The sequence below is a fragment of the Oncorhynchus mykiss genome, chromosome 19, assembly GCF_057628025.1.
Source record: "Oncorhynchus mykiss isolate SJ-2025 chromosome 19, ASM5762802v1, whole genome shotgun sequence".
Lineage (NCBI taxonomy): Eukaryota > Metazoa > Chordata > Actinopteri > Salmoniformes > Salmonidae > Oncorhynchus > Oncorhynchus mykiss.
In genome coordinates this window covers 13816172-13826014 of record NC_143040.1, presented here as the reverse complement: position 1 = coordinate 13826014, position 9843 = coordinate 13816172, and the positions used below count along the sequence as shown (strand labels likewise).

General features: G+C 43.1%; 1 protein-coding gene across 1 annotated transcript; it reads right to left on the bottom strand.

Moving 5' to 3' along the window:
• Positions 1-1909: 1909 nt before the first annotated feature.
• Positions 1910-6705, bottom strand: LOC118936758 (uncharacterized). Its single transcript, XM_090211823.1, has 6 exons — positions 6526-6705; positions 4478-4691; positions 4068-4373; positions 3824-3966; positions 3601-3704; positions 1910-2319 (listed from the first exon to the last, which is right to left on the bottom strand). The coding sequence occupies exons 1-6, from the start codon at positions 6703-6705 to the stop codon at positions 2169-2171; spliced, it is 1098 nt and encodes a 365-aa protein (XP_090067949.1). The 3' UTR covers positions 1910-2168.
• Between the last annotated feature and the right edge of the window lie 3138 nt (positions 6706-9843).

The following is a 9843-nucleotide window of genomic DNA, read 5'->3' as shown; positions in this document are numbered from 1 at the left end:
CAGCCCGACAGGATGCTCTCGATTGTGCATCTGTCGACGTTTGTGAGTGCTTTTGGTGACGAGCCAAATTTCTTCAGCTTCCTGAGGTTGAAGAGGCGCTGCTGCTTCTTCTTCACAACGCTTTATGTGTGGGTGGACCAATTCAGTTAGTCCGTGATGTGTATGTCGAGGAACTTAACTTACTACCCTCTCCACTACTGTCCCTTCGATGTGGATAGGGGGATGCTCCCTCTGCGTTTTCCTGAAGTCCACGATCATCTCCTTTGTTTTGTTGACATTGAGTGTGAGGTTATTTTCCTGAATCCACACTCCGAGGGCCCTCACCTCCTTCCTGTAGGCCCTCTCGTCGATATTGGTAATCAAGCCTACCACTGTAGTGTCGTGCGCAAACTTGATGATTGAGTTGGAGGCGTGCATGGCTAAACAGTCGTGGGTGAACAGGGAGTACAGGAGAGGGCTTAGAACGCACCCTTGTGGGGTCCCAGTGTTGCGGATCTGCAGGGTGGAGATGTTGTTACCTACCCTCACCACCTGGGGGCTGCCCGTCAGGAAGTCCCGTACCCAGTTGCACAGGGCAGGGTCGAGACCCAGGGTCTCGAGCTTGATGACAAGTTTGGAGGGTACTATGGTGTTAAATGCTGAGCTGTAATCGATGAAGAGCATTCTCACATAGGTATTCCTCTTGTCCAGATGGGTTAGGGCAGTGTGGTTGCGATTGCGTCGCCTGTGGACCTATTGGGGCGGTAAGCAAATTGGAGTGGGTCTAGGGTGTCAGGTAGGGTGGAGGTGATATGGTCCTTGACTAGTCTCTCAAAGCACTTCATGATGACGGAAGTGAGTGCTACGGGGCGTTAGTCGTTTAGCACAGTTACCTTAGCTTTCTTGGGAACATTAACAATGGTGGCCCACTTGAGGCATGTGGGGACAGCAGACTGGGATACGGATTGATTGAATATGTCCGTAAACACACCAGATGTAGATGTTAACTCTAGAGTATTATCATCAACATGACACGGGTATGCCAATGCAAAAATACAACAAGTTACATACTTGTGTGCATTTGTGCATGTGAGAGATTGTTACAGTGGTTATTGTAAAACTATTTTCTGCAGCACAATATACATCATTCCATGTCTCTACATGGTCAGCTTGTCAAGAGTATATCTCAACACAGTCCTCCTGCCCAGGGAATGGGACTTGCTATTTGTGATGATGGACAGGACACTATCATACCAGGAAGATATAGATCACAGAGGGGAAGTGGAGAACAAAGACTAGCTGGTAACATATATTAAATATCATATGTAACAGCCCCAAGATAATTCAGGGAGTTTCCAGAACTCCCCCTTCCTTTCTGCTGATTTGGACCCTCTGTTTACTACCAAATATACATCAACATGTTCAGGAGGTCCAGGACTACAAACATGGGTCATTATAATGTCCAGACAATAGATTTGACACTACAAACTGTTCCAAGTGGATATTGAGGGTGGGAAGGCTTAACCAGTGAGGATGAGATGTTGAGTGACATCTGTTTGAACAACTGAAAACATCCACTTCACTCTTTTGGGACCCTTATAAGGGAACATCAGTCAAATATGAGCATTTGATATTGTATGTGACTTGACAACAAAGACTGACGGTCAAAGATGACTTAGTAACATAATTTGAGATCCTTTGATATCTCTACTACACTCATTGATTGGTGATACAGTCACCTCCTTCCTATACTGTGTATGTAATGGTGGTTTGGTACTGTTGAGAGTGTTATCACCAGGCCACAATTAGAATATATTCTTTAGAATTATTTGAATTGGAATTTATGTTTTTGCACAAAGTCAACTGTACTAATTTCAAATTATATCTGATGACGTGTGAAACAAAATGAATAGTACACAGGAAGGTACAATCAGGAAATAAGTAGGACTTTTATTAATAAGATACTACAAACAAATACAATAATAGGTGCATTTGCATGTGTGTGTGTGTACGTGTATGCATGTGTGCTTGCGTGTGTGTGAAAATCTGTGTAAGGGTGTGTTTGGGATTGAGGCAGAGTGTGTGAGCGAGATCAAGACAGAGGCTCTATCTGTGTGTGTGTGAGAGAGAGAGAGAATGAAGGAGGAAGTTGTGTGCACTGCAGGCTACAGTATGTTGTCAGGATGATGTTAAACCACTTTCTCACAAATCCAGTTGAGTTTCCAGTCACATGGCATGTCATTCCATGCCTTAAGTGGAAAGATCCAATCTTTATGTATCTCAACACAGTCCTCCTCCCCACTAGGATCTCCACTATCAGGCTGATGGTCATTCCAGTACCTACAGGGTTAAAAACCATCAGAAACCATGTTTAATACCAATACCTAAAGGGTTAAATACCATCAGATATCATGTTTAATACCAGTACCAACAGGGTTAAAAACAGTCAGATATCATGGTTAATACCAGTACCTACAGGGTTAAACACAATCAGATATCATGGTTAATACTAGTACCTACAGGGTTAAAAACAGTCAGATATCATGGTTAATACCAGTACCTACAGGGTTAAAAACAGTCAGATTTCATGGTTAATACCAGTACCTACAGGGTTAAAAACAGTCAGATTTCATGGTTAATACCAGTACCTACAGGGTTAAAAACAGTCAGATATCATGGTTAATACCAGTACCTACAGGGTTAAAAACAGTCAGATATCATGGTTAATACAAGTACCTACAGGGTTAAAAATAGTCAGATATCACAGAACATCACAATCCTAAATAATATATTGACATTATTCAGCTTAATTCAGCTTTGTTGAATACCACCATCAATGACAATAACCTGTAGGGATAGAGGTTGAATGAACTGAACATTGGAGCCTTATTGTCATAGTAGTTATCATCTCTTACTTCGTGGTCAGTGTTGGTCTATCAGTTGAGTATGAAGAACCTAGAGTATGAACAACACAGAGAATCAGTCCTACTCCTTACACTGTGGTCAGTGTTATTAGAGCAGTAGTCTCTTACCTTGGGTTGGTCAGTGTTTTTATAGAGCAGTAGTCTCTTACCTTGGGGTGGTCAGTGTTATTATAGAGCAGTAGTCTCTTACCTTGGGGTGGTCAGTGTTATTAGAGCAGTAGTCTCTTACCTTGGGGTGGTCAGTGTTATTAGAGCAGTAGTCTCTTACCTTGGGGTGGTCAGTGTTATTAGAGCAGTAGTATATTACATTGGGGTGGTCAGTGTTATTAGAGCAGTAGTCTCTTACCTTGGGGTGGTCAGTGTTATTAGAGCAGTAGTATATTACCTTGGGGTGGTCAGTGTTATTAGAGCAGTAGTCTCTTACCTTGGGGTGGTCAGTGTTATTAGAGCAGTAGTATATTACCTTGGGGTGGTCAGTGTTATTACAGCAGTAGTATATTACCTTGGGGTGGTCAGTGTTATTATAACAGTAATATATTACCTTGGGGTGGTCAGTGTTATTATAGCAGTAGTATATTACCTTGGGGTGGTCAGTGTTATTACAGCAGTAATATATTACCTTGGGGTGGTCAGTGTTATTACAGCAGTAGTATATTACCTTGGGGTGGTCAGTGTTATTACAGCAGTAGTATATTACCTTGGGTTGGTCAGTGGGGTGCCGTCCACCCATTTCCAAGTCCCCTCACTAACAGAGTCAGTCAGACCAATCCAGACTCTCTTCTTGAGTTTGAAGAGAAACTCCTGTTGTTGAGAAAGATAAGTATATATTAATATGTTTGATCATATCTACCCCTGCAATGCCATTTCTTCTCTCTCTTTCTGTCTCTGTCTCTCTCTCACTCTCACTCTCTCTCTCTCACCTGTTCCATATCACTGTTTATGATCACCAGGTCTGCTCCTCTCTTCAAACAGTCCTGTCTGCTCTCCTTCCAGGTTTTAGTCTCAGTAGACAGGAAGTACCAACTGGATTCAAACTTCTGCCAGCCTTCAGGACAGGTTTGTTCTACAAGATGAAAACATGCATTTCCTTCAATGTATCACGCTGGACACTTAATGACTGAATACAGACATACAATAATGTGCTTGGGATGAATGTTAACTCACTACAATTGGTAAGCTGGTCTCTCTCTTTAGTCAGGGTGTTGTAACTGGTCTGTAGCTGGTCTCTCTCTTTAGTCAGGGTGTTGTAACTGGTCTGTAGATGGTCTCTCTCTTTAGTCAGGTTGTTGTTACTTGTCTGTAGCTGGTTTCTCTCTTCAGTCAGGGTGTTGTAACTGGTCTGTAGCTGGTCTCTCTCTTCAGTCAGGGTGTTGTAACTGGTCTGTAGCTGGTCTCTCTCTTTAGTCAGGGTGTTGTAACTGGTCTGTAGCTGGTCTATCTGTGTTGACTTGTGATGATCAATGGCTCCATCTGTAAAAGGGAAAAGTTTATCAAACATGTAACTAAAACACCATTAATGAGTAAGTATGATTAAGTAGGCTACTTAAGTCTCAGTGACAACATACTAAACTTACAGTAGACAGACAGGCCTATGATCCCAGCCAGTAGGAGAACACACAGCAGCCCCAGACACACTGCAGCAACTCCAGAGGGTCTCTTCCACCACTGAGCATGTACTGAATCACAAATAATTAAAGTAAGATCTTTGGTATTATGTTTTACTGTATCATCCAGGATTGGGACAAAAAAAAGGTCTAGTACAACAGGGTAATCTGTTTTAATGTATTGTGTGTGTAATTTATGTGTGTGTCACATCTGCTCCTGCACCGCCCTCTACTGGCCATCTTGTGTCTCGACCTGCCGCCTCTCCCAGTATTCTCTCCCGATCTGTGTGTGTGTGTGTGTGTATGTTCATGTGTGCATGTGCGTGTGTGTGTGAGAGCATGAGTGCAATCTTACCTGAAGCAACAACTCCATCTCTTGGTCTGGGTTTGAAAGCTCTTACGTTGGCATATAATTGGCAATCAATGTCTGTGTTCTTCATTGCATCAGGCTCATCGTCTTCAACTCCATCTGAGTTTCCATAAACTCCCTCTGACATCTTAACACACTTTTGGTCAAATACAGTAACTTCTACTTCTGACCTCAAATCTAATGTATGTCTGTGTCTTCACCCTGCACTGTCCTGCGTCTTCTCCCTGCAATGTCCTATCTTCTCACTGCACTGTCCTGCGTCTTCTCCCTGCACTGTCATGTGTCTTCTCCCTGCACTGTCCTGTGTCTTCTCCCTGCACCGTCCTGCGTCTTCTCCCTGCACTGTCCTGCGTCTGTTTGACTTATGGTAATGACTATTTCTTAAACAGTCATCCACTGTGAATGGGAAACTGTCAAATCGACACGTCACTGGCCACCACATGACCCACTATAGACCCACTATAGCTTCTATTGGAAATATGTTTTAAATGATTCAAGATAACTGAAGTGATCATGTATTTTAGCAGATAAAAGATTGGACTTAGTGAATTTGCACATAGATCATATATCATTACTGAGGCTTTGACACCCCAGCCTTCAAACAGAGGTCACGTTATGTCTACTCTGTGACCGGCCACCGATGGCCATATAAGGATATTTTTTATCTGTATGTGTGACATCAGTGTGAAGACTTATTCGGAGCTGGTGGGGGAAATCTTTTGTCTGCATCTTTATCAGAGGTTTAAAAGGGGAACTTTAAGTGTGTGTGTGTGGCTGCGTGTGTCGTGCAGTGTGTGTGTCCTCTCATACTAGACATCATCACTTAACCATTCATCATGATAATCAACATGATAACTACTAGACATCATCACTTAACCATTCATCATGACCATCAGCATGATAACTACTAGACATCATCATGACCATGGTCAGTGTTATTATAGAGCAGTAGTCTCTTACCTTGGGGTTGTCAGTGTTATTATAGAGCAGTAGTCTCTTACCTTGGGGTGGTCAGTGTTATTATAGAGCAGTAGTCTCTTACCTTGGGGTGGTCAGTGTTATTATAGAGCAGTAGTCTCTTACCTTGGGGTGATCAGTGTTATTAGAGCAGGAGTCTTGGATTGGTCAGTGGGGTGCCATCCACCCATTTCCAGGTCCCCTCAGTAACAGTAATTCAGACCAATCAAGGCGTAACTGACTGATGTAACCCCATTGATAAATATATTTTGTTGTCTCACAGAAAACATTGTAATACAAAGTATTGCCTCCACGCATTTCCAAATCCCCTTTGTCTCTCTGTCATTCAGACCGATCCAGACACTATCAATGTTCCTGTTTTAATTCAGTGAGGGATTTGTTGTTGAGAAAGATAAAGAAGTCAATTACATGTGAGTATTCATTATTTACCTCTCTCTCTCTCTCTAGCTCTCTCTCTCTCTCTCATGTTGATAGTTGGATACAGTACTGAATTGTTAAGTGATGCTTCCACCTAGTGGTTAAAATGAGAGATGAACTCACCATAGAGAAGAAATAGTGGAATTACAGAAGTGTCAATGGGATCTTTCTCAATTCATCATTCCTCAATTCCTCCTCACATCCTCTCTCCTCCACTCCATTCTCCTCTAATATGGTTGAGTGTGTGTTTTACCTGAGTGCTGGTCTCCTGGTCCATTTTTAGGCGAAGGAGACAACCTCTCTTGGTGCTGGTCTCACCGTCTCTCAGGGTGTCTGCACTGATGTAGATATCCACAATCCTCTCCTCCATCTCACCTCTGTTAAACTTGACCTTCTTGTTCATATCTGTTTCAGTATAGATGACCTTTGACATCTTTAACAATACCTAGATCTTTCTTTCTATGTAGGTCTAACGTGCTCTGCCACTTTAAGGGCGCATGGAGCGGTAAGGAAGGAGGAAATAAAGAGAGCTCCTTCAGCTCTTTGGGGAGGGCTCTTGGGTGGCGCGACGGTTTGATTGTGCCGTGCTGCAGAAGTTTTGTTTGTTTTCAGCGCGTGTAGTTTATAAAGTATTTAACTCAATCATCGGTGTGATCGCTCTACGTCGTGGTTGTTTTCGTTTGGGACCGATGCAAGTTGTGTATTGTTATTTGAACTGTATTGAGGTGGGGTGTACTAAGGACATGTGGCCGAGAAGATTGTGGACATTTTTTAAGGCCTTTGTGTCTATGAACACCCCCCACATTCATACCCTCTGCACTCCTCCACTGGACGATAATACAGATTATTGTAAATCCTCTGTTGATGGCTGGGTTCTTTCTGGTATGAAGTTACTGTTCAATTGCTCTGCCATTATTAGTATTATTATTATTATTGTATGAGGTATTCTTGGTGGTGTGCTGTGCTGTGCTGTGATGTGGGTTTAATATGGTGTGTATTCTCTCTCCACTGGCTATCTGGTGAACAGGTTACACTAGGCAGTCTCTTCTGCTGATGTGTGTGTGTGTGTGTGTGTCTGGTAGTGGTTCTCTCTATTCTACTATTTTCCTTTCGGCATGGTTAATACCTGCCTGGCGCCCGAACAATCTTTCTTTACCCCTCTCAAATAAACACCACTACAATACATTAAGTCTCTGCTTCTAGATTAATGTGGTGGTCATCCAACATGGCCACCAGGAGGTGTGGTACGTTAACTGCAAGGCCTCTATACGTTAAGTCTCTGCTTCTAGTGACATCTCTGTCTCTGAGTCATCTGTGTGTCTGTCTGTGTGACTGATGTAGCTGTTAACTCTATGGAAGTATCAACAAAATGACATAGGTAGTTGTGGCTATGCTAATACAAAAATACAACAAGTTTGCAAGCTTGTGTGAGAGATTTACATTGGTTATTGTTAAACCATTTTCTGCAGAACAATATAAATCATTTCATGTCTCTACATGGTCACCTTGTCCAGAGTGTATCTCAACACATTCCTCCTGTCCAGGGAATGGGACTTGCTATTTGTGATGATGGACAGGACACTATCATACCAGGAAGATATAGATCATAGAGGGGAAGTGGAGAACAAAGACTAGCTGTTAACATATATTAAATATCATATGTAACAGCCCCAAGATAATTCAGGGAGTTTCCAGAACTCCTCCTTCCTTTCACCTTTCTGCTGATTTGGACCCTCTGTTTACTCCCAAATATACATCAACATGTTCAGGAGGTCCAGGACTACAAACATGGGTCATTATAATGTCCAGACAATAGATTTTAGACTACAAACTGCTCCAAGTGGATATTGAGGGTGGGTAGTCTTAACCAGTGAGGATGAGATGATTACAGTAACCACCATGTCTCTCCTCTACATTTACAGTTTAGTCATTTAGCAGACCCTCTTATCCAGAGCGGCATACAGGACCAATTAGGGTTAAGTGCCTTGCTCAAGGGCACAGCGACAGATTTTCACGTAGTCGGCTCGGGATTTTGATGCAGCAGCCTTTCGGTTTCTGGCCAAACAATCTTTACTGCTAGAAGACCTGCCTCCCTCTCTCTTAATGAACCTGATTGGTCGAGAAGATTGAGTGACAACTGGTTGACTGACTGAAAAGATCCATTTCACTTCCCTCCTTTTGGGGCCCATATAGGGAAACAACAGTCAAATATGAGCATTTTACATTGTGCTTATCTGTAACTTGACAGTAAAGATCCTAAGGTTAGGATCAGGGGAGGGGGCCCTGATCCTAGATCTGTACCTAGGGAAATTTTCCCCTGAAGTGTGACCGGCCACCAATGACCATAGGGGTCTTTGTTCTATCTATGCTGACTGTGAAGAATTTTGTTCTTAACTGAAAAATATTTAAAAAAAGATCCTGGTTAAAAAAATATATTTAAAAAAAGGGAAATGAAAGAAGAACAAAAACCCCTCACATGTTTTATGACAAAACGTTCATATTTCCACCCTGTCCTTCAGTAAAACATGACATATACATACTAGTTACATCTAATGACACAACTCTCTCTGCACTGATTCCACTGTTCCACATGACATCTACCTACATTAACTATTATACAACTCTACAGCTCTACTCTATTCCACAGGAGAGAAAGCATCACACAGACCCTTAGATACAGGGACAGAGTCAAAGGTGGCCCTCTGGTGGACGTAGTACTAACTACAGGTACAGCTGTAGTGTTGGTGACAGAGACCCGGGTGGATGTAGTACTAACTACAGGTACAGCTGTAGTGTTGGTGACCGAGACCTGGGTGGATGAAGTACTTACTACAGGTACAGCTGTAGTGTTGGTGACAGAGACCTGGGTGGATGTAGTACTAACTACAGGTACAGCTGTAGTGTTGGTGACAGAGACCTGGGTGGATGTAGTACTAACTACAGGTACAGCTGTAGTGTTGGTGACAGAGACCTGGGTGGATGTAGTACTAACTACAGGTACAGCTGTAGTGTTGGTGACAGAGACCCGGGTGGATGTAGTACTAACTACAGGTACAGCTGTAGTGTTGGTGACAGAGACCTGGGCCCTATTGAAAAATAGGATGATATTGGTAATAATTATGGACTTAGCCATTAGAATGGAAATGGGGCCCTGGGATGTAGAGCTCACATCCACCCCAACAGAGTTCTTCACTGAGCCCAGACACACACCTACGTTGCCTGTCCTGTCCACTACCACCAGTTCTAACTTTGAACAGCAGTTGGAGCTGCAGTCCACAGGGTCATTTTTTTCGACCCTGGGGCCTACCGCCCTAGACATGTTGAGGGTCCCGTTGCCCTGGCATAGGGTGACGCAGACAATGCCTGTCTCATTGACACCGTCAGTGAGGTTGGCAGAGCGCTGCCAGTTTGAGGAGCTGCATGCTAACGGGCAGTCAGAGGAGAGAGAGGTATAATAAGAACCCGTTGTTATCAAGGTAATCATGTGTATATCTGGGTTGCATCCGGTTTACTCAGCCCACCATCACATGCAGAGTAGCACTCAGTGCTCCCTGGGAGCAGCGCGAGCAGT

Bases quoted from the DNA above. Each gene is read 5' to 3' on its own strand.
- LOC118936758 (XM_090211823.1), bottom strand. From the start codon at position 6,705: ATGTCAAAGGTCATCTATACTGAAACAGATATGAACAAGAAGGTCAAG. The intron at 4,692-6,525 runs GTAAAACACACA...AAATTACACACA, and splicing joins ACCAGGAGACCAGCACTCAG to CAATACATTAAAACAGATTA. The intron at 4,374-4,477 runs GTAAGTTTAGTA...TCCCTTTTACAG, and splicing joins CATAGGCCTGTCTGTCTACT to ATGGAGCCATTGATCATCAC.